The 25,233-nt window shown below is 43.7% G+C and overlaps 1 protein-coding gene across 1 annotated transcript; it reads right to left on the bottom strand.

The window, feature by feature from the left end:
- Window positions 1–1,801: 1,801 nt before the first annotated feature.
- Window positions 1,802–24,748, bottom strand: SLC1A2 (solute carrier family 1 member 2). The gene is made up of 10 exons (XM_069968123.1): window positions 24,699–24,748; window positions 15,530–15,669; window positions 14,762–14,914; window positions 12,098–12,348; window positions 11,637–11,793; window positions 9,822–9,948; window positions 7,576–7,809; window positions 3,241–3,435; window positions 3,021–3,155; window positions 1,802–2,072 (listed from the first exon to the last, which is right to left on the bottom strand). The coding sequence occupies exons 1-10, from the start codon at window positions 24,701–24,703 to the stop codon at window positions 1,802–1,804; spliced, it is 1,668 nt and encodes a 555-aa protein (XP_069824224.1). The 5' UTR covers window positions 24,704–24,748.
- Between the last annotated feature and the right edge of the window lie 485 nt (window positions 24,749–25,233).

Here is a 25,233-nt window from a genome sequence, read left to right as displayed (position 1 = left end):
TAATTTAGGTGGAGATTTATCAAGCTGGTGTAAAGTAGAATTGTCCCAGTTGCCCCTAGCAACCAATCAGATTCCACCTTTTATTCCTCACAGATTCTTTGAAAAATGTAAGGTGGAATCTGATTGGTTGCTAGGGGCAACTAAGACAATTTTACTTTACACCAGCTTGATAAATCTCCCCCTTAGTGTTTGTGGCAAGCGAAAATGTATTTTGTTTCTAGACATCACTACGCTACTATTCCATACGACAATGATACTCTAACACTACATCTACCCTTAGGAGCATGTCTGTGCCTTACCTTACATGCTAAGGTCCCCGCAGTGAACACAACACCTACAGACAGGACTGGTATTCGACTCGGTGGAAAGACTGGATACGTGAGAGCATTGGAACATGGAAACATGACAAAATGCACCGACATTTCAACACGAATAATAAAAACATCCCTCCCGTCCATAAGAGGAAAGGATAAGCATGCATTACAAAAAAAAAGATACAAAGTACCAATGAAAAGATGATTATACAAAAAAAAAATTTACAAAAACAAAAATTATTAATAATAATCATGCAAATGTAGCCATTCTACCCCAAATATAATACAGAGGAACCGGAAAGGATGTAATGCTGACCGGTGGGGAGATCTATTGGCTAAGCCCAATGGAAGCTGCCATCTTGTGCACCAATTTTTTAAGAAAACAACATTTCCTTAATCTGGGACTATGGCTTCCATTATATTTCCATTCTAATTCCAGCTTATATGTATAGATGTATATACAAAACTTGTTGGCATCTTATTAACCCCTTTGCCGTCAGAAAGGTTGGCACTGCACTGTCCTTTAACAGGTGACAAACCCCTTTGACCAGCAAAAAAGGCACCACATTATAATAAGATCTACTCTCAGCACTGGGTCGACTACACGACATGGATGTTACTGGAGGGTTAATATGCTACCGTGTATCATGGAAGGAGCCCGCAGCAGTCTATAGGGCCCCAATCTATCTCCACATATTGTAAATTTCATATGGGGGTATAGAAAGTTCTTATTCTTAAAGTTCTTAAACAAATTGCACCATGTTCCACCATATATCATGAAGGTATTCTACCCTATAAACAATGCTAAAAAAAAAATATAAAAAATTGTAATTAATTTTAGAAATGTAGTAAAAAATAAAAAAAAAATGTAAAATTTTAAAAATTATATGGGGAAAAAATAGGCTAAGTGTAATATTTTTTTTAATGGTAAATATATAAAGAGCGTCTACTGTTCTGGAGGACTTGACCTGTCCTGAATTACACAGAAAGCCTATTGAGTAGAATGGGGCCTGTGTAATGCCTAAATCCTCCTTTGGGGGCACCGCAGGGAAAGTGAACACTTACTTTCACAGATCGCTGGGAGTCCTAGCTGGTAGACTGAGCTTCAGGTCAGACAGAGCACCATGTTTATCAAGTACCTTGTCACTTTTTGAAAAAAAATTCCTGTAGTCTTTACAACAGGGCATCCGAACCTGTAAGCCACACACAGTGTGACTTATTTCCACCACTTTTTGTGCAAGAATTAGTGGTGGGCTACAACCAGGTATAGCTAAGTGGCGCCATACTCCACGGTCCTATGCTATCTTTAGTGAGTATACTCCACTGTGTCCTGCTCACTATTCCATGATACACTGTAGCAAAAAAAAAAAAAGAGGTGGACACTCGCTTTTAGTAACAATCTGAGGGTCGGGCCACTATATTGGGGGTGACTTGGCCTGTAGTTACTGTGAAACCTGGCATGCAGATGCAAACCTGGAGCATGCAGTCTATATACAGGTCTCGATATCCATAAAGGTGAACGGTACCTTGCAGTCGTCGACTACAACAGAATTGTGCGCTGCGTAAATGCATTGGTTTGAGTTATTCTCCCTGTGGTTTTTCATGTCGTCGTAGATGGACTGAGTCTTGGTCATTTCTAGCTCCTGCTGCGCCGCGTGCTGCTTATCCAGATTCTCCAGCTCTGCCCTGGATAGATGGTAGACTATGCCGGCACCAAAGGAATCACCCACCACGTTGACGGAAGTCCTCATACGGTCCCTTGTTTTGAGGAGACACAAAAGTTATCAGTATGGGAAAAGAGCAAGAATTGTCTTGTTGCCTAGAGTAACCAATGAGTTAATGGGATAGCCTACACAGGGCCGACATCAGCACAGGGTTTACCCGGGCAAGTGCCGGGGTCCACAACGCCTCTGGGGGCCCAGAGCTCTGATGTTCAGCCCCCTCACTGTAGTGTAGGGTGAGTGCTGAGCATCAGAAGACACAGGAGAAAGGGGAAGGACCTGCACAGAGAGGGATAAGAGTGAAGGACCTGATCACATGACCTGCAGGTCCTCAACCTCACAGTGTGGAAATCAGCTCGACAAAGAGGAAGAGGGAGAAGACTGAGCTGTAAGTGCTATATATCTGTTTGTGTCAGTCAGTCAGTCAGTAATGTGTGTCAGTCAGTCAGTAATGTATGTCAGTCTGTCAGTAATGTTAGTCAGTCAGTCAGTAATGTGTGTTAGTAAGTGTACGTGTCAGTCAGTAATGTGTGTCAGTAAGTGTGGGTGTCCGTAATGGGTCTTTGTGTATGTTAGTGGTTTCGGAAGTGATTGTGAATAGTAGACAGATGAGGGGCCTGATGAGGGTGTCACCCAAGGGCCTGCAAAAACCTGGGGCAGGCCCTGAGCCTACCTCATCCATGCCATCCTAAAAGAACGTACATTGACCAACGGATGAGGCCGTAGTGCCCGAGTGGTCTGCAGTATAGGATATGGGATGGCTATCTATGGTGCAGGAACACTTGGTTGCCTAAATTATGAGCTAAATTATATTTTTGGTTCCATTGGCAACTATTATAGTCACTTTCTGGAGCCCTGATGTTGAGTTGCTAAGAACTTAAGAACCTGTCCAACACCTCTAGGACTCATTTTCCATCCCCATACATCCTATGTATTCGTCTAGAAGAATTTTTATCTCAAGAAGGTTTCTCCGTCCAGTACTTACAGAAGCCAATCCACAGCGACTAATAGACTGATGTCCTGGGTTGGTAGCCCCACAGCCGTCAAGATCAGTAGCATGGTAACCAGGCCTGCGCTAGGGATACTAGCTGCTCCAACGCTGGCCAAAGTGGCCGTCAAGCTGGGAATGAAAAACACACAAAAAATATCTAAAATTCTAGACTCCCAATACAGTATCTCCTTAAATTCGGAGCCGGACCACTCACCTCACCGTTACGATCTGTCCTCCATCCAGTATTACACCGTTCATCTGGGCAATAAAAATGGCCGCCACCGCCTCGTACAGAGCAGTTCCGTCCATGTTAATCGTGGCCCCAACGGGGAGCACAAATCGCGTTACTCTTTTGTCAATGCCTAGGTTTTCTTCCAGACAGCGGAAAGTGACGGGCAACGTTCCGGCACTACAACACACAACAGCCACTCTGAATTAGTTCTCAAATGGGATCAAAAAGGGTCGAGGCTCCCTTCTGCAAGAGCCCCATAGCTGATGGATGTGTCTCTTTTGGACGTCCGTCCTTGATAACGGCACATTTTTGCCTTCATTGTATCATTGGGATTTGTGAAGAAGCGGGATTGCTATGAGCGAGACCGAAGAGTGACCTTGCCTATAAATAAACCCTCACCTTACTATGCACTGTGCCTCTGGGAATCGCGCTCTCCAGAGATATTCAAAGCTCATGAAGGTCTACAATGCAGCCAAGGGAAAGCAAAGTGGAGTTATTGTTATGATATCTGAAACCTATTGGAGCTTGTGAATCAAAACCAATGAGGTCACGGCAATAGTCACAGCTGACTGTGTTCATGTGTATTGGTAGTATAGTGCACCTCCGCTCTGGACAGACCCTACTTGTTAGAAACGTCTTCACGATAAGCAGATCACAAAGTGTTCTCCTGCCTTGAACCCAAATGATCAGCTGTAATCTATGGGTGAACCTGCAAGGAAGTGTTCGCTTTCTCTGCAGCGCCACCACAGGGGAAATAAAGTATTACATTGTGTGATTGTACTCTCCCAAGATGAGAGTGACAGCCTACTCATCCAATCATTTACTGACTGAGACCGGACAGTGTCACAGCCAGTGATTGGCTGAGCGGGCTGTGACAGCCTGCTCAGCCAATCACTGGCCATGGTGTTATCCCGCCTCAGTCCGTGATTGGCTAAATGGTTAGAGGTGGCTGGAGACACCAAAGACCTGGAGGAGGAAACTAGGGGATCATGGACAAAAAAACTTTTTTTGTTTGTTTTAAGATGTGCGGCCACCATCTTACCGAACTTTGCAAAAAGTTTGGTATGTACCGAAATGAATTTTTTTCACAATAATACTCGGTTCAGGAAGTTCGGTTCGCTCATCTCTAGGTAAAACCAATCCACAGGACCTAGGCCAAGTAAGGCTCCGGTCACATCTTTGTTAGAGCATTGATTTTAGATTTTTTTTTATGTTGTATGAAAAGATAATTCTGCATGCAGATATTTTTGTTATAAGCCAAAGGGGTTCATCAAGCGCTGTTATTATGTCTATCACTTACTATATATATCTTGAATCTTTAGGCTATGTTCACACACAGTATTTTTGCTCAGTATTTGCTCAGTATTTTGCAACCAAAACCAGGAGTGGATTGAACACTGTTGAAATTTAGTGGTTGGCCGCCATTTAACGGCAAATAATTGCCGTTGTTTTAAAACAACAGCTGTTATTTGTCGCATTTTGGTGCTGTGGAGCACCATATGGCACAGTATATTTATCTGGGTTCTATATACACTTTGGGGGACATTTATGAAAGGTATGCCCGAGGCATGAGCCAGAGAGAAGGTGAAGATTCGTCCCTTCTCCCTGGCGTACGCCTCCCGTACGCCCCGCTCGCTCGATGGGCGGGCTGGGGGAGCTTGGGGGGATGGCGTGATAAGGCGGGTAGGAGGCATGGCCTCCTCCCGTGCCTCGTTTATCATGATTTAAGCCTGATTTATCAGGGTTCTATATGCACTATTTATCTGGGTTCTATTTGCACTATTTATCTGGGTTCCATTTGCACTATTTATCTGGGTTCTATTTGCACTATTTATCTGGGTTCCATTTGCACTATTTATCTGGGTTTTATATGCACTATTTATCTGGGTTCTATTTGCACTATTTATCTGGGTTCTATATGCATATATCTGGATTTTATATACTATACTTATCTGGGCTGTATATGCACTATTTATTTGGGCTATATATGCATATATCTGGGTTCTATAAGCACTATTCATCTGGGTTCTATATGCAAATATCTGAATTTTCTATACACTATGTATCTGGGCTCTATATGCACTATTTATCTGGGCTATATAGGCACCATTTATTTGGGTTCTATATGCACTATTTATCTGGTTTTTATATGCATATATCCAAATTTTATATGCACTATTTATCTGGGCTTTATTTACAATATTTATCTGGGTTCTATATGCACTATTTATCTGGGCTGTATTTGCAATATTTATCTGGGCTCTATATATACTTTTTAACTGGGCTCTATATAAACTTTTTAACTGGGCTCTATATGCACTATTTATCTGGGCTCTATGTGCACTATTTATCTGGGCTCTGTGTGCAATACTTATCTGGGTTCTATATGCACTATTCTGTGCTGTATGTGCTCTGTTTATTTGGACTTAATATGTACTATTTATCTGGGCTGTACATACACTATTTATCTGGGCTCTATATGCACTATTTATCTGGACTCTATATGCATTATTTATCTGGACTCTATATGCACTATTTATCTGGACTCTATATGCACTATTTATCTGAACTCTATATGCACTATTTATCTGGACTCTATATGCATTATTTATCTGGACTCTATATGCACTATTTGGTAGCAACCTCTTAAAAATCCACCTCCCCTCCCTCCTGACTTTTTGACATATTTCCCATTTTAATCCCTTTTAATTTTGAAAAACAGTCGCTACAAATTTTCTAGATTAACTTTATGAAAAGAGACGTTTCTTATAAACCTAAGAAAAACAGAAAAAATAAGTCCCGTGAAAATCAGCCATAAAATTACATTTACTAAATCGCTGGAGAAGGATCGAGCTCTTGTGTTAGACAATGACCAGGAAGGCAAATAGATTTCTGCTGCCGCGTTGCCAAAGAAAATAAACGCGCGCTGGCCTCTAGCTACTGGTGGAGCGTGTCTTAGTACCAGACAGCTGCAAAATATCAGTCCGGGGCTCCGATTACTGTGCTAACAAGTTCCTAGCCGGAGCTCTGCAGGGAACTGGTGTAAAAAGGGTGTGGAGAATGAGATCCGACCTTATAATGTACTGCTGTACATTATACTGAATGCTACCGTAGTTATATCAGTGGTAATACTATACACCAATTCCATTATAAGACATCCCCTTTAAGGACCTCTATGGCCGCATACTGTGCTGTACTGCTATATGGTGCCTGTAAACAGCATTTGCTGATGTGGATCTGTTCCCATAGACACAATCCATCCATTCTTAATATGGCGTCTGATGAAGCACCCTATGAGTGAAATCAGAAACATAGGATCCAAAGTCTTTTTGTGTCTTCAAATTTAAAGGGAACCAGTCAGGTTGTACATAAAGTTCTAAGTGAGGACATCGTGTTATAGAGCCTGAAGGAGCTGAGAAGATTGGTATATAGTTTAGTTGGAAAATATTCAGTACTTGTATTTCATTTATGGCTTTTTCTCAGTTTAGGAGTCCAATGGGCGGTCCTACTCGATGACTGACTTTTCCTTATTATTTTCCATGCAGAGATAGATGTCAATCACTAAGGAGACCATTTACTCAGAAGACATTTAAAGGGTGGACTTAACAGCTGTATCTTTATTCTGTTATATAGGAAACACCGTCACCTCCCACTGGACTTCTAAGACCGCCCTCTGGACTCCTAAGCATTAAAAGAGTAGAGATGCAAAAACAGTTGTCAGGCTGGTGTGTATATGGATATAATATGTAGCGCATATACACTATATTTTTACGCATCTATATTATAGCTATATACACACCAGATGGACCACTGATTATAGAGCAGAGAGGTGGTCGGTAACATAGACAACGAGCTGCCAACAATAATAAAATATTGTTAAAATAATAAAGTATTCTTACCCATTCCTGTGCCTCCGTAACGCCGTTCCTGGGTCCCGCTTATGGCTGCCGGATGTCATTTTCAGCTGGAATTTGGGTATGTTATATACCTGGCTCTTCCAGCTGCATAGTTACGGCCTAGCTGAGCTATTGCTCTCTCAGCCAATCAGTGACTAGGACAGTGTCCCACCCCAGTCACTGATTGGCTAAGCAGGCAGTCGCTCGGCTAAGTACGTGGCTTTGCAGCTGGAAAAGCTGCAGGTGTCCGACGGCTGTCAACAAGACCCAGGGATGGCGCTAGAGGGCGCAGGGTCAGGTAAGAATATTATGTTTATTATTTTCTTTCCCCCCCCCCATCTTCCTCCCTTTCCTCCCAATCTGCTAATCTGCTAGACCAGTGCTCGTATTGGGCACAAATCCCATCTATAACGGCCCTTACCTAGAAGCTGTACCAAGAGCCGTGATCCAGGCCTGAAAGATACCGGCCAGAAAGGAGAATGGGCTTTTCCTGGTGATCGCGAAGTACAGAGTTGGCAAGAAAATAGCTCCATGGATAATGAGACCCACGATGACGGTGATCATGTACATCCCCAGTTGCCTAGCAACAAGCTCCAAGTCTTTAATGGCGATGATTTTTCCGCAGATCAAACAAGCGATACCCAAGGGAGAATACCTAGAGAAGATCGAAGAGAGAGACATCTCAAATGATGAATATCCCACACTCACATCATGTATGCAGCATATATTGCAAGATACTACTATTATATTGCTCTTATATATTTCCTGCATATTAGCTGAATACTCTTTTAGGTCAAGCGGTTGATATTGACGGCTTCAGTCATTTTTCACAGGTAGGTATATTGCTGAGCACTGAAAATGAATAGAGTGTTGGGCATGTCCACATACTGCTGATTCATTCACTAAGGCGATGGTTGTCCTCCATTCTCCGTATCCCAGTGGTCTGACCTCTACTGATCATCTACATATCCCCTATACCGGATAACCCCTTTAGGGGTTGGTGAAAAGAAGACTCCTGGGCAAAAATACCTTGGTGGTGGCCCATCACAGTCGCAGTAACCTATAACTGCTATATCTTAACATCCAGGATATTCCATCCGAAACTCAAGGATGTTTTTTTTCTATGAGTTCCTCAAGCTTAATAGTCAACGGGTAGTCCACAATTGGTTCTAGTAAGCAATACAGGATGGATCTCAACCAAAGAAATCTATATACTATGCTGTCTCTGAAGATCTAGACAGGGTTATCTCCAGGGTGGTGGAAACTCTGAAGCCCGTGTCCTTCTCCTATAATCCAGTCCTTGGTCTCACCCTTTCTTTAACCTCTGGAACTACTTTCCAATTTTACTCTAAAAAGGGTTGAAACCTATTGTTTCAAATGTCCTAGATTTAAGGACCTAGAAGACGCCTCAGACCACCACTGATTTCCATACGAATAGTTTCTCATGAGGATGTAGAGTATCCAAGCATCTTTGGCACTACCTGGAGACATCAGTTGCTGGGAGTCTCTGACATAACACTGATTTCAATGGTGAGTTAGGAAAATTGTGAAGGTCAAAGCACAATGACAACAGCAATTTGATCTTGTCGGAAGATCACTGTTGGGTGGTTTTCTCCTTGGAGCTATAGTCATTTGGCAGGCGATGCCCATTTCTTGCATTTGCAAATTAGGTGCAAATCAGTGAACAAACATCACTGAGCACAGAAGTATCAAAACCAGTCAGCAATGAGGATCCGGACTGTTTCCAGTAAGAAGACACGTGGTAATTTGTTCAACTGGGAATTCATTGTTCTTCTGAGATTGCTCTCCAAATGGCTATTTTCTTAAGGACAGATCAATTAAGCCATGTCAGGCTTCTTCCTCTGAGATCGTGGATGCCGTCCACCTGTAACAGGTCCAGAATTTCCCCAGAGACCTCATTGTTTCTTAGAAACTGGGTCTGTGGCTTTTACAAAGAATTGACAAAAGACCTGCAATAAACAGGAAATTCAGCTTCTACAGCTAGATAGTATGGTCATTGTTAGCCTGGAAACTGGGTCTGACACACATTGCGAAATAACGTCTGCTATAAAGCTTCACACTTTGTTACAAGGATGACATTTCCAAGGAGAACAATATCTAAACAAAAAAGGCATTTGGCATAGGCGTACTGATTCATAAGACTGCTAGGGAACCTAATAGTGAATGAGCTAGCCATCTTGGATCAGACAAGTCAAGTATAGAGAATTGAAACCAAGTGTAAAAACTTCTACATTCAAACACTTCTAAAGATGGTCATACACCTCAATTTTGGCAGGGTGACCACCTAATGTCGGGCAAATCTACCCAACACCATAAATTGGAGGAAAACAATATTGAGCCATTGGGTTATAACATGGCCAATTCTGGTGGAGATAAAATGCCACCAGAGGTATTTTTCACTAACTTACTTCTCCTTTTCTGTTCAGAACATATGTCAAGAATGGTGGTCGAAAGAGATAGCTGTTGGCTGGTTGTGTATGACCAGCTTCATCCATAGTGAGTCATTGGGGAGCCCACATCATCTTATTCTACTAGAAGTTTCTCCCATAGAAGTCATGAATAAGCCATGGGAGTCCAAGTAATTGACATTGTGAGAGGGAATCGGAGTTTGGTCTACTTTTCAACTTCAACATTGCTTCTACGTACCACATTATCATTGTCACGAGTTTCATCACAATCTCATTCAGGATATTAAAGAACTCCACCATCAGTCTGGCCTGTTCTCCCATCTTGCCCATGGCAATGCCAAAAGCAATGAAGAAGCCAATTAAACCTGCGGAAAAAGAGGTCATGTTAGAATTCAAAGACCAATAACCATCAAACACTAGTCATAGACTGCACATAGTCAACTTTTAACTTGGTTGACTAGAGGAACCTCATATATACTGTGTACTTTTTGGAGCCTTCCACTATTAAGCCCTGGCCTGACCTTGATTGTAATTTTATATGATACCCTCCTATCATATGGGGCTCATAAAAAATTTCCCATCATATGTCGTATCGGCCCTATAGTGAAAATCTATACTTTACACGAATAGTTGCATTTTAAGGTGACCTGTGTCTTTTGTTGAAAGTTAAAGGAGTTATCCAGTGCTACAAAAACATGGTCACTTTCTTTCAGAGACAACACGACTCTTGTCTCCAGTTCAGGTGGGGTTTGCAATTAAGCTCAATTCACTTCAATGGAACTGGGCAGCAAAACCCCACCCAAGCTGGAGACAAGAGTGAGGCTGTCTCTGGAAGAAAGTGGCCATGTTTTTGTAGTGCTGGATAACCCCTTTAATTTAGGGGTACCGGGTCAATTAGGTAGAATTTGATGGCTGAAGACCTAAATAACTAGTCCTCTGCAACTGCTTTTAGTCTGCTCAGCCAATCACTAACTCAGACAGAACAGAACCAAGGCCTATGATTGGCTGAGCAGGCTGTCACTCTCATCTTGAGAGTGACAGCCTGCTGTAATGACAGGAGTTGTTGATCTGTTGTATCACCACTAGCAATAGCAAAGCTGCACCAGAGAGCGTAGTCATCAGAACCCACCACACGGTGGGTTGGACTTGCTGCGGCAGAAGACCCTCAGCCAGGTTGCTACCCCTGGAATGGTTTGCAAGTGGCGGCAAGCGAGGTGCAGCTGGAGACACGTAGATAGGAAGGCAGGCAGGGACACAGAAGGACTTACAGCTGCAACCAGGACAGCAGTCACAGGCTGGAACCATAGGCAGGCGAAACCACGGACAGCAGACAATGCAGCAACCAAGGGCAGGAATCACTGGTGAGCTTGGATCACACACTATGGGAAGCATGCAAAGTCTCCAATACTAGGGTCAAGGCAGGGTAGAAATTTATAGGGAGGTGTCAGTACACTTAAACCAATCGGGGACCTACTGTCCCTTTAAATCACAGAGAACCGGCAAGCTAGGAGTCGGGGGCGTGCACACCAGGCAGAACGAGAGCAAGCAGGAGCGAGGGCATGTAAGGCGCCCTGCAGGGCTGAAGCAACAGCAGTGCCAGGCTCTTGCACGTGGCCTCTGCCATCTACCAGGGACAGAGCATGGGGGAAGCAGGTGCAGCGGCGGCCCAGAGCACGGGGTTTCCGCTGTGACACCTGCTCAGCCAATCACTAACTGAGACGGGACAGTGCCATTGCCAATCACTCACTGCTGTGGGGGAGCATAGACATGCGTATTTTATAGTCTTTACAAACTCATTCCAAACTTTTCAAAAAGATCAGTTTGGTACCGAACTAAACTTTTTGCAAAATTTGTAATGAATAAAGTTTTAAGAATAAAACTCATCTTAGGATGGCCAAACGGTGATAATCTCAAGAAGTGGGTAGAACTATGCCTTGCTCTTCTAAGAAGGATAAATTGGTTGAAGAAACCCATTGCTATAACTACAGCGAGCCTCAAAGGCTGGAAACTATAAGTCATTAATTGAAGATATCTTAGATTTCGTTTTCCATACCCAAGACATTCATGCCATCTTTGAACTCCAATTTTTTTTTAATTTCCTCTGTAGTTGTGGAGGCTGTTTCGTTCACTAGATCTATGAAGGAGTCTGTCACATTGGTCGGTTCCTCGGGATGATTTTCCACAACGACCTTCTTGGTAACCGTCTGAATCTAAGGGAAAGAAGAGAACAATTGGGTTAGGGTTTCCTCCCAATTCCAAAAAAATCTTGATTCCCAATAGATATCATTGCTCCCAGCTTGTAAACATTCTGCCATTATGGGCCTCACAATACAATTCCCCTAATTCTCATGCACATATTAGGGCCCAATACACCTGGGCAGCCTATAATCCATCCAGTTAACAAGATATTGAGATAGAAAAACAGTACTTGGTGCCTGATATAAGAAAGCATAGGTATTAGGTAGGGGTTCCTATTTGGGGTAGAGATCTCTTCCCCTAAGGTTTGGTGGTTACCTGCTGGAAACAAGCTTGCACTAAGTTCTCGGGAAACAGATTTCGTATAAGATCCAGGAAAGCATCCAAACTGGAGACTTCATCATTTTCCTGTCCCTTTCCAAGTTGTTTCTTTAGTTTGGGGTCTCCGGGATGTATTGCCAACACAAGGATGACTCCCAAGACAGCAGCTATGATAGTGGTGGCCATGTAATACACCATCGCTCTGGTGCCAAGACGTCCACTCGATTTTGCATCCAGTCCAGCCAATCCTTTGAAGCAAAATTAAAACATAAAAAATTGTGTAAATTTCACATGACAATACAGAATACTACCAAATAATAGTATATTGTTAGGGGTCTGACTGCTGGGACCCCAACTGATCTAAGAATAGGGACCACTTACCTTAAAAACCCCATAGAGAATTGATGGGGCTCCAACTGCACATTCGTGGTGTGCACAAATTTTACTTCTGCTCTCAACCGGGGTCGGCCCCCCACCATTCAACTTGTAGTCCCCTTTTATGTGGATAGGGCATAACTTTTAATTGTGGCATAACCCCATAAATAAATTCCTCCCATAGTCATACATGATGCAGTTTTTGTTCTAGTTCTACAATGCCGGAATCCAGGGACAGAAGGGGTTACTCAGCCGAGGAAGTATCTATCCCGAGTCTGCATTCCTGATTCACCAGATTAATATATGGTTTAATTCCAGCTGTCACAAGGGATTTAATTGTGAGCAGGAGAATGGGGGCTACAGATGTTTCCATCCAGTTGACATGCTCTGCGTTTAATTGCTGGAGAGCGCTGCACATCTCTCGGATGATCCTTTTAGATGAGAGAGCGGCGCTGTAATAGACACGCAAGACGGCGTCGCCTCGGCTTCAGTAATGAGCCTTCTACCATCCAACTGAGCAAATCTATACCATACATCTGTGCAGCGTCAGGAGACTCAACATCGGACTGAAAATAACTATGATGTCTGGAGAGGAGGAGAAGTTTGGATAAGATAAATGATGTTCGTGAGAGGATGGGGTCTAGTGAATTAATAGGGCTCCCCAGCATATTCAGGAAATGGCCCCATTACCATGCAATCCACTACTTAGCTTTTCTCACTAAAACACATGACACCTGGAGTAGAACTCCCTCAGTCTTTGGGCCCTAAAACAGCTGTTATGTCTCATATGATTGTGGCTACACTTATAGAGATAAAGCTGTTATTTCGGGTTAATAAACCTATGGACGGGCCAAAACCTTCCACGTCTATACAGATCAATTTCCAATGCTAATGTAAAACTGACCTAACAGTACCATTCCCGAAAAACAGCCAGAGGGGGAGTATGCGGCATCCCGTTTCACTCTCTGACTATTAATCAAACCTAACTCTTTCGCTCCATTAGAGTCTATAGAGCAAACAAGGATCTGTTGAGGAATTTACCTAAATCTGCACAGTTAAAGTCTGTGCCAATTTTTGCTAAAATTAAAAGCAACAATCTACCTAATACTACAGCCAACTGTCCATACCCTACAATAGCCCTACATATTTCTTCACCTATTGGAATCACCAGGGGTACTGCTGGTGTAAAAAAGTACAACGCTCCTTTATAATGCTGAAGCACTTAGCGGTGTTAACATGAGCATTAATGCAAATATGAAGAGGATATTGGGTCAAAGACTACAAGAATCCATTGGGCACATCGGGGAAATGATTCTATGGGCCCGGATAGTCACTTTCAATAATCCTTGTACTTATGACTGTGCACATAGGTCACACAATCAATAAGAAATCTCGGGTTAAAGCGATGGCCAACACCCCAGACCATGGCTTATTGCACTTAAGAACAAAACAATAGGGTATGTTGAATGCATGCATGCCCAATCCTTGTTTCTTCTGACACGCGGTCCCCCATAAATATTAGGTAGTCTTTGATCAGCTTAGGCTATTGGTGATGCACCTGGGTATTAGTGTACCCATCTACTTATGGTCAAACACAGAGTTAGCTATCGGTCCGAAAGTCCATACAGACCTAAGCAGATCTAAGTTTGCCAACAAAGCAAATCTGACATTGTCATTTGAAAATTGAAATTGTCATTTGACACAACCTAAGCATTCAGGTATATCTGCCCAGCAATGCTAATTCTATGTGCACAAAGTAAACAATTTAACGACAGATCTAATCTCTCTTACATCCGTAGCTGGCAGAGCGGCATAGCTGCCGGCAATTATAACACGTAATTCTAAAAGTATAAGCCCATTTGGCTAGACGAGTTATTTTTATGGCTTGGCATGATATTTCTATGGAGGAAGCAGGGGCTCAAAGACTGCCAGAAGGCTCTGGCATTGTTGCAAACATGGATGAGGATCTGTTGAAAAGATTCAACACATTTTTTGGAGGGGTCTGTCTGTTCTAATACACATTGTTGGCTTTGTGGGCAGATCCCATCTGGACCTCTTAAATTTATTGCCTTTCTTCTGGAAGATGAGATGGAGGCCTTAGAATAGGCCCCTGATCCAACATGTTACCAGTCTCTAGAACCTGTAATACATGCACCCAATGGGGTACATGCCATGTCTTTACGGTATACATGTATTATGTTCACTATAGCAAACTATATGATATGATCATGATCAACTGCTCTAGAACACTGTTGACCTCCGTAAATAGTAGACCAATCCACTCACCAGTGATTAAACTGGAGATGATCAGAGGTAGAATCAACATCTTCAGCATCCTCATGAGAATGTCTCCAGGGAAGGCTATGACCATCACAATGTCTGGATGGATGGGAGATGCCATTCGAAGTAGGCCCCCGCAAACTGCTCCCATGATGACACCTGTAGAAAAGAAAGGATAGCAGTTAGACTGACCTAGAACATCACCTACAGCTTTCTAGGACATGGTTGACCCAATACCAAGAGGAAATGTTATAAGTGACCCTAGTGGTAGGAAAATAGTCTTCTTAGAATATAACGGAGTATAATGGATTGCTGGCCATGGGTGTACGTGAAGGATCAGTCTCTAGTCAAGTAGATGAAATAAATTCTAGAGAAGGTTTGTAACCAATGACACAACTCATGAATTATTGCCATGCAAACTTCTGGCTTCAATTGTGAAGGTGGTACTGACTGGAGATGTGACAGGACCGGCACCTGTAACTAATGTGGTGTACCCACCACATTACTCATGTATATAAGAAGGGGTTGAACCTAATCCCTACCGGGACTGTGTTGGGGGTGAGTCGAGCTTCTCTCTCGACATTTGCCACAATGGCAGGAAACAAGACTCGGCCTGAAGGTCTTTAGGGATATTGGGGACTATGGTGCAATAAGATGGCCCAAGATCACCAATATGGTCCTCTCATTCCATACAGTCTCTATTCAGAATATCCCCTGAGACCTTTCGATAGGCATCCTCACAACCTATTAGTCTGTCGATAATCATGGACTTACCAAATACTGTGAGGGAAAGCAAGAGGTTTCCTCGGATCTTGTCGCACATTCTCAGGCATGGTGATCTGGGGTGCACGTCGTCTGAGGTCAGCTGGCTTTCGTGCATACGCACTTCCACCTGTTTGGGAGTGTTGTTGGCACTACAAATAAAATGATAACGGCAAGTTAGGTCCTGGGACCCCCAGAGCTAGATCGGCAGTTGTTGGTTCTACAAATTAAAGGAGTGCTCCTTTTTGGATAACTCCTACTTGTTAGAAGGGTCCCTTGAAAATAAGTTGATCGCAAAATTTCCCCCTGCTGATACCTCAAGCTGTGGAGAAACCTGTCGGGAAGTGTTCAATATTCCTGCAGCACCACCACAGGAGGAATGAAGCATTACACAGTTCCCACTGTCTTTGTTATGCAGGACAAGACCTCCAGAGTAAGAGACGCTCTTTGCCAAGAGATAAGGACGAGGAACTCTATTAGTTCCCTAATAATGATATATGACAATGGGTTTTCTAAACTGGACAACAAAACTAGGTAAGAAGCCAGTTCTAACTTTCTTTGTGGTAGGACTGATCACTGTGGAGACCCTCCCGATCCTCATGGTCTCATGGTAGAAAGAACATATGATGTTGTATTGGTATTAAAGAGGTGAGAATAGCCAGAAGGACTTGGATGGTGCAAAGAATAGTCAAGTATGATTTCCTTTATCCATATGGTGATCAGGTGATCAACATGATCAGGTCTTTACTGATTTTAGTGGTGTTTGTGAGGATCCTCCCCTTCTAATCTCCACCGTGTTAGTTACACAACCCCTGCAATACTAGATACGAGATGAGGCGTAATACTAGATGCAAGGCAAAGGCGTCACCAGCGAAGAACAAACTGTATAAACAAGCAATGACCACAATGCAAACACGGCTCAAGCTCAGGATGTTTAACAAGGAAACAACTCCCATCATTTATCTGCAGAAGGGCTCAATGTGTCTCAGACCACTGTGATTTATATGAGGCAAGGCCGGGGAGCAGATGAACTGTAAGCACAAAGAGGAGACGCTCGCCAGTAAACAACAGTTTGGGTTATTTTGCTTAATTTAATTTGTTATGCGGAGAACATCTGTCGGGTATTTTAGCCATCGCCATGGAAACGGAAATATCAGCGGCGACAATTTTAGCTTCTGTCATTTGAGTTATTTATAGGCGACGGTGATAACTGACAGCGGGGAGACTGTCAGCTCTTCTGACAACCTGCGTGAGACGATAGAACTGACAGAACTGGAAATTGCATCTAAGCCACGTGGGAGGCTAGACAGGTTGTGGCGGATTTAGTTGACTAGTTGCCATTTCTTACATTTATTTTAGTTTTGTATTATGAGATGAGTCAAGAAATGTAATCTGTTTGGAGAAGAAGCGCGTTTTCAATTTCACAACAGCACCACCGCAGGGGAAATGAGGCATTACAAGTTCTAGTCCTCCAAAAGGATGAGATGCTCTTTTTAGCCCACTATAATATGGCTTTTAAAAATGAAGCACTTTGTTTGGACCTTATAAAGAAATAGAAACAAGTAGATCCTTGACCTGCACTTAAGGTGCCTTATTAGAAGAAGTAGATTATTGGAGAAGACTAGTTTGTTTGGAAAAGTTGGAAGGAAACCAGTAGAGGACAATAAGCAACAAGGTGCATGGAGACAACTGCAGACACTACTGCACCACCAATACATACGAACATACACGATGATAATATATGAAATGTAAAATAAACTCTTGAGAACACCACTTACTAATAGATATCACAACAACTCTCCCCCTATATTCTTGTCTAGAAGAAGAAAAATGGAAACTGCCAAACATATTTTTAAGGGTGGCTTTAGAAATTTACAAATTCAACACAGGATAAAAAGTAAGGATAGGAGGGGGATGCAGCTGAAATTTCAGTTTTTTCAGTGAGACTAAAAGAGGTACTCACTGGTTTCCAGATCATGCCGCCCTGTTCTCCCGTCCGGCTGCCACTTCCTGGTCTGAGCTACGGCTTGAGACGTGACGTCTTAAGGAAGCCCAGCCATTCAGCGGCCGAGGTGGGGCTCCACTACGACCGCTGAATGACTGAGCTGCCACGGTAGCCAGATGGGAGAACGGGGCGGTGCGATCCGGGACCTGGTGCTGGAAACAGGGAGGTAAGTGACTGGCGGCTTCTATATCCACCCCCTCCCCGGCTGCACACTGAAAATACACATAGCCCAGAGTACCCCTTTAAAGCGAATGTACCACTAGGTACATCGCTTCGTGTTTTTTACATGAATAGACTGGCACTGGCACAAGGTCCTTTTTTCGAATCGCCGCCCGGTTCCAATGCACAGCACCCGTCTATTCCTGAGCACCAGCCCGGCATGAAGCACTGGGGGTCTAGCAGGGCTGACATTAGGTCATTGATTCTAACGGAGCCGCGTCACAAAGAGGAAGGGGGTTTCATCACGCTCATTTGTCATACTTATTTTTCAAAGTACTTCCCCTGATGAGGCCGGGTTTGGGGATCAATGTATGTTGGGGATTTATGTGTCCTGGGGTAAGCCACTGACAGGTAAGAACAAAAAGGCAACTCAAATCCAACATGGCTGATCCTTCTCTCTTCATCATCTGAGACTTCCGTACACATTAGATGACCGTCCAGTTCAACTATAATCAGTATGTTAATCTGACTTTTCTCTAATATGTATAGACTAGGCTGTGTTCAATCTGAGTTTTGGTCAAGTAAATCCACCCACAAGCCATCTGCTTTGGATGGAAAATTCAAAATCTGAAGTCTGAAGTCCACCCATGAACACTCCCCGATGATGATGAACTGGCTGCCCTAAAAACAGCAACTAAGGTACTTTCTATATCTTCCTCATCGAAAACATAAGAATTTCAAGAAATAAATTCCTTTAAGAAAAAAATTCTATCTATTTCTTAAACCAGAACAAAGAGAGGATCTGGATACATGGCGGCACGTTGCCTCTCGCTCACCAGAGTTCGATAAAATCTCCCTTTTCCTGAGTCATTAACACTCAGTTAAATCATCCAGAATTCTTCTCCTGGCTTCGTCCCGTCGCTCTATAGAAAATCCTTGCCAAGTCTCATTCTGCAAGACTGAGTCTAATTCATTGGCGTCTCCTGGGTATGAATGAGACTCTGGGGGAAGCACATTTATCATGAATTACACAGCCAGCGGAGGCTAATGCAGGGTCACTGCTCCATTAACAAGTACAAGAGGCTTCTATGGGAAATGGCGAGGAGCAGCGGCATTCTGGGTACATTACTACCACTATTACACATTCCTTATGTTCATTAGATATGATATGTAATAGTGCTGGGTATTGAGGCGTCCCTGGGGTGAGATCAGAAGAACAGTCACTTGACAAGTTTATCAATTACATCCTGGTGTTTTTATATATATCATATAGAATTTTAGATTAATGTCCCTTAACGTCTGTCCGCCCGTCCCCCCTATCACATTACCAGACGGAGAAAAATAATAGCTATATATGTGGTTGTAATGGTAGTCAAGGCTGTAAGGTCTTTCCGGCCCATTTGGCTGGTTGGGATCCATGAGGGTCTGGTAGAAAGTTTGTATCAGGATGCCAGAGCATCGGGGCCGCCATTACTGCAGCACGGACAGCAGTAGCGGATTATAACAGGTCCGTTTCGGGCAGTAGCCCGGGGCCCATGGCCCCCCAAACAGACTTATACTTTCAGTGGTGTATTATCTCCAGGCTAGAGTTCTGCCAGGATTTGCGTAAAAAACGCTTTTTACCACCATTTCGCACAAATCAGGGCAAAGCTGCAGCCAGGAGACAATGCAGTAATATTAGAGAACTTACTGAAGGACCTTATCATGTGACAATGATGTCACCACAGGTCCTTTACAGGCTGCATTATGGAGGAAAAAGACTAAAGCTAGTGCCACCATAGTTACAGTGGGTTGGGGGCCCAAGCTTGGTAAACAGCCCGGGGCCCATGGCAAAGTTAATTCCCCCCTGAAGGACAGTACTGAATACACTGCTGTTTCTTCTATGAAAGGAGAAGTCCGGCCATGTTTAAAATCTGGCAACCAGCAGGGGGGAATTTGATAACGAGTAGCAACTTACCGCTCCCCTTGCCGGCGGTGAGCAGCGGTATCGGCCTCGGGACCCCACTGGAATTTACTGATTGGCTAAGCAGCCTGTCCATCAGCCGGGACTGGCCTTATCCCCCGATCATCACAACCCGGAGGAAAATGCCTGTCCCGGCTGATGGACAGGCTGCTCAGCCAATCAGTGACTGGAGCCGCTTCCCGCCCCGTCACTGACTAGCTGAACGGACAGTCCATTGGCCAGTTTGTGACGTGTGCAGCGCTGGAGATCCCGTAGCCCGGCAGGGTCCTGAGGCCGGTTCTACCGCTCACTGCAGGCATGGGGAGAGGTTTGGATTTCCCCCTGCTAGATTTTAAAAATGGCCGTACTTCTCCTGTAAAATGATGAACACCTTGGTGGCACCAAAAATACCCATTAGGAAGAAAACTCGGAAGGCGGCAGTCAATCAGAGCATGACTTTGCCAACTTTATAAGTCAATGTGAAGGGCTAAGCCACAGCCAGATCTCTGGTGCCACCAACTTATCCCTCCAAGAACAAAAAGGTCGGCAAGGCAATGAAAATCGATCATGTCCAACTCTTCTCTCCATTTACATCATTGCCTGTGGAGACTCAAGGCCCTATTACACGGGCCGATCAGGAGGAGCAAATGGGTGCCAACCTGTGAGGTCAGCAGCTGCTTGCTCCTCGTCCCCCGCTAGCTGCCGATGCTATTACACGCACCGAGAGCAAGTGGGTAAGAGAGCAGGCACCGCGAGGAGCTGCGGAAGGGGCTCCCTGGTCAATCTCTAAATCCTGACATTATTCTTAAAGTTTTTTTTCAACATGTTGAAAAACAAGGATCAGCCGACATAGTGCATGTCTGCTAATTGTTGCCTTTAACACTAGCTATTACACCAAGCGATTATCGTCCGTAAGGACCGAAAATCGGAGAAATACGCCCGATAATTGATTGGTGTAATAGGGCCTTCAGGGGATCCCCATATACCATTAGACTGTTGGCTGAACCCAACGCTTGCTGACTTCAGTATAAAGCGTATGGGTACCTTTAGGCTATGATCACACTGTGTTCGTAGTAATATATTTGAAAACATAAAAACACGACATGGATGCTAAACCTGGATCCCGCTAATCCATTTGTTAGTGATTTGCAATCTTTTAAAAAAAAAGTTAAACACTAAGGGTGTTAACACACAGGCCGATCGGGGCCCGATAATAACTGTAAACGAGCGCTGATCTGCTAGATCGTCGCTCGTTTACTTGGCCTATTACACGGCCCGATTATCGTTTAACAAGGGCTGCATGGACATTGTTACTGATGTCCTTGCAGCTGTTGCCTTTACTTTATACATTACCTATCCAGGCTGCAGGGCTCCTCTTGCGGTCTTCTCCCTGCAGCTTCAGAGTGGCATGTCTCAGCTGACAGGCCGCTCAGCCAATCGCTGGCCGCAGCAGTCCCGGCCAGTGATTGGCTAAGCGACCTGTAAGCTAAGACAGGCCGTTCTGAAGCGGGAGCGTGGGACCCCGGGAGAAAAAGACCGCAAGAGGAGCCCTACAGCCTGGATAGGTATTGTAAATTGTCAGTCGCCAGCTACTACATGTAGCTGTGCACGGTCGACCGACAATTATAGGTTCAAACCTATATCAACGATCAGCCGATGACAACGATCATCGGCTGATCGTTGTGTTTATTACGGAACGATAATTGGCTGGATAGGGCCGATTTGGCTGATTATCGTTCCGTGTAATAGTACCCTAAAGCTGAGTTCACACTGAGTTTTTGCTGTCCGATTAACATGTCTTGTTTTATGGGGGAAAACGGATGAAAAAACAGAAGCATTAAAAAAATAATAATAATAATAATAATTAAAATTATATATATATATATATATATATTTTTTTTTTTATTTTTATTTTTAACTGTATGTTAAAATAAACAATTGAAAAAATGGATCTGTTAAACGGACGCAGTGTGAACCTAGGCTAATTCCCAGCCAGTGCTGAACCTATGGGGCCCCAACAATGGCTCCTGAATCACAGGCTGTTAGTGACAGACAGAGCTGGAGATTCCGCATAGTAGAAAGTTGTGCTGATCATGGGATAAGGAACCATCCACATATACGGCAGCTTTGCGGGCTCCTGTATATTTACATTACATGGACGGGAAGGGGCTAAGAATTCCTACGGCTGCTATACCGACCTCCATGGAAACAGCAACAAACAAACCCTGTGAGGGCTAATTCGGCAGCCATACCGGCCCCCATTGTCCCCCACTTCTTCCAAATGTACATTTGATATAATAGGGGGGATAGATGGATCGACATGACCGCGTAAGGCTTGTTTGTTGTCTGTTACCATGGAGATACATAAGGCTGCATGGCAATTACAGACAGGATCCTAAAACATTGCCGTCATGTAGAAGAAATTTTCAGCATGTCATTTCCATCTATATTATATACTCTTGCAGTTTCCATTCTGGCCACTAGGCTTTAAACTAAGCTGTGACTTCCTGTTCTGTCCAGATCATTCGCCAGGCTGTCTCCTCCTTATCATCACAGACAGGAGTACAGTGACAGGTGACAGCAGTATATAGATAATACAGGAGTACAGGGACAGGTGACACCAGCATATAGATAACACAGGAGTACAGTGAGAGGCGACACTAGTATATAGATAACAGACAGGAGAACAGTGATAAGTGACACCAGTATATAGATAACACAGAGAGGAGTACAGTGATAAGTGACACCAGTATATAGATAACACAGGAATATAGTGATAGGTGAGACCAGTATATAGATAACAGTGTATAGATAACAGTCAGGAGAACAGTGATAAGTGACACCAGTATATAGATAACACAGAGAGGAGTACAGTGATAAGTGACACCAGTATATAGATAACACAGAGAGGAGTACAGTGATAAGTGACCCCAAGTATATAGATAACACAGGAATATAGTGATAGGTGAGACCAGTATATAGATAACACAGACAGGGGTACAGTGCCAGGTGACAGCAGTATATACATAACACAGACATGAACACAGTGACAGATGACAGCAGTATATAGATAACAGACAGGAATATAGTGATAGGTGAAACCAGTACAGTATATCGATAACACAGACGGGAGTACAGTGAGAGGGGACACCAGTATATAGATAACACAGACGGGAATACAGTGACAGCAGTATATAGATAAAACAGACATGAGTACAGTGACAGGTGACACCTGTATATAGATAACACAGACAGGAATACAGTGACAGGTGGCACCAGTATATAGATAACACAGATAGGAGGACAGTGACAGGTGACACCAGTATATAGATAACACAGACAGGAGTACAGGGACAGGTGACACCAGTATATAGATAACAGACACTTTTGCAATGACACAACCTATTTTCAACTATCTAATAAACAAACAAACATTTATTGGTGGGTAAGGTTATTTTACTACATTTTGTGGTCTTTTATGTGTAACTTCTGCTTTTGGTCCCGTTCACACTGAGCTGCCGCCGCTCTCCGCTCAAAGAAATGACATGTCACTTCTTTGAGCGGAGAGCAGCGGCAGCGGAGGAGCGTGCGCCCTCTCATTCACTCAAAGCAGGACAATGAGCATGGCGGGATTCCGTGGTGGAGAGCTCCGCCGCAGAATTCCGCAGTTGCTCAGCGTGAACAGGGCCTTTGATACGAACATTATGCTCTGTTGCCTTTCGCCCAATTTCCTGCCTGGTGTACATCCTGTAACAGACTTCCTGTTCCTTCTGGGCAGGAATTCAGCCAACTCTATCTCCCTCCCAGTACACTTTTGAAACCATAACTCCTCCTACATTGTGGAAGGGAGCTAGTGATGACTGAATTCCTAACTAGAGTGTCTTGTACACAGGAACAAAAAATCTGTTACAGGATGTAGACCAGACAGGAAGACAACAAACAGACCATTTGCACAAAAGCTTAGGGAAAGCATAAATGACCATAAGAAGGTAGTAAAATAACTTTATTTACCAATATATGTTCTTTTTTAGGAAAATAGGTCTCATCATCGTACAACCCCTTTAACCCCATTATTGCATATTTGCACAAAGCTACCTCTGTCTTTTCCCCCTATAAGAAGTAGCCCTTAAAGGGGTTGTTCACCAACATTTTTTTTTCTTTCAAATCAACTGATGCCAGAAAATGCCAGAGATTTGTCATTTACTCCTATTAAAACATGTTAACTCTTCCAGTACTTATCAGCTGCTGTATGTCCTGCAGGAAGTGGTGTATTCTCTCCACTCTGTTGAGCAGGAGATGGGGATTTGCTACTGCTCTGGACAGTTCCTGACATGGACAGAGGCGGCACTGTGTCAGACTAGAAAGAATACACCACTTCCTGCAGGACATACAGCAGCTGATAATTTCTCAATATTTTTTAATACAAATAAATTACTTTCTAGCGCCAGTTAATTTGAAAGAATTTTTTTTTCCTGGGAGGGGGGTAAACAATCCCTTTAATCCAAAACCAGGGCTCCCTAGCGGCCTGTATAGCTGCCCCCACCCCACTATAGATGGCATCCATTGCTATGGAACAGTCTTCGCTCAATGTGACGTATAGGAGCAGGCGGATGGTCGGTAATCTGTCGTTACACTTGTGTCTTCTGCCTCCTGAGCACGCTTCTTCTCAGGCCTAGGCCGAAAGGATTACCGGAGTGAAGCCCAGTGTTAAAGAATCTCATGAGGCGCTTTATTTGGGTCCGAGGGCTTAGCGTACGCCTTTTATCCTCTCTCTCCAAGCTGCTTCCCTCCGCTGCGTTCAGTATGGCACAGAATACATGCCATCTGCTAAGAGACATCGGAATGGAGCAATCCCTTTAACCAACAATATGCAGTTACATTTGCTGGCCGTGCTGTCATGTTATAAGTGGGTGATGTATGCTAGGAATACTCGTCCCTTCTCCTCGCCCTGATTTACACAAAAACACACTGGCACATCGTGTTTAAAGGGGTTGGTCACTTTATAGTAAAATAGTTTAGTATACAGTATTAGTAGGCGTACTCACTGTATATACTGACAGTAGCTCCCCGTGTACCTCATAGAGCTTGAATCAGACTCCCCTCCTCCAGGCTGTAGTGTCCTGCTCTGTGGTGAGTCTGTCCATAAGATGGCCGACATGGAGGAGCATGTGACCATGCCCCACCCCCTGTGTCTACCACTGAGCCTGTATATGCCTATGGGGTACACTGGGGGCGGGGCATGGTCACTTGCTCTTCCATGTCAGCCATCTTATGGACAGAAACAAAACAGAGCAGGGCAACACAGCCTGAAGCAGGGGAATCTGATTTTAGCTGTACGAGGTACACAGTATATAAAGTGAGTACACCTCCTAATACTGTACACTGACCTATTTTACTATAAAGTGGCCAACCCCTTTAAGTATGTAAGCTCCTATATGTAATTGCCAGCCAATCTTTGTCACTTACAGTCTTTTCCTAACATAACCGCCTGAGTAAGCACATCTTCCACTATGTTACTTGTTACATGCAGTTCTTGTTTTCCTTATCTTGAGCACACATATTAGGTATGGATGTGTGTTGTAGTAGTACAGGTATGCATGAGGGGTGCAG

This window comes from Dendropsophus ebraccatus, chromosome 4 (assembly GCF_027789765.1).
Source record: "Dendropsophus ebraccatus isolate aDenEbr1 chromosome 4, aDenEbr1.pat, whole genome shotgun sequence".
In the NCBI taxonomy this organism is placed as follows: Eukaryota; Metazoa; Chordata; class Amphibia; order Anura; family Hylidae; genus Dendropsophus; species Dendropsophus ebraccatus.
The sequence above is the reverse complement of the archived record's forward strand: the minus strand, read 5'-3'. Positions and strand labels throughout refer to the sequence as shown.

What these genes read in the sequence shown, in the direction of transcription:
- SLC1A2 (XM_069968123.1), bottom strand. An exon ending in GCTTTCCCTCACAGTATTTG is followed by an intron (nt 14,915 to 15,529) that starts GTAAGTCCATGA and finishes TCTTTTCTACAG; the next exon opens with GTGTCATCATGGGAGCAGTT. An exon ending in AGATGGCATGAATGTCTTGG is followed by an intron (nt 9,949 to 11,636) that starts GTATGGAAAACG and finishes CTTTTTCCGCAG; the next exon opens with GTTTAATTGGCTTCTTCATT.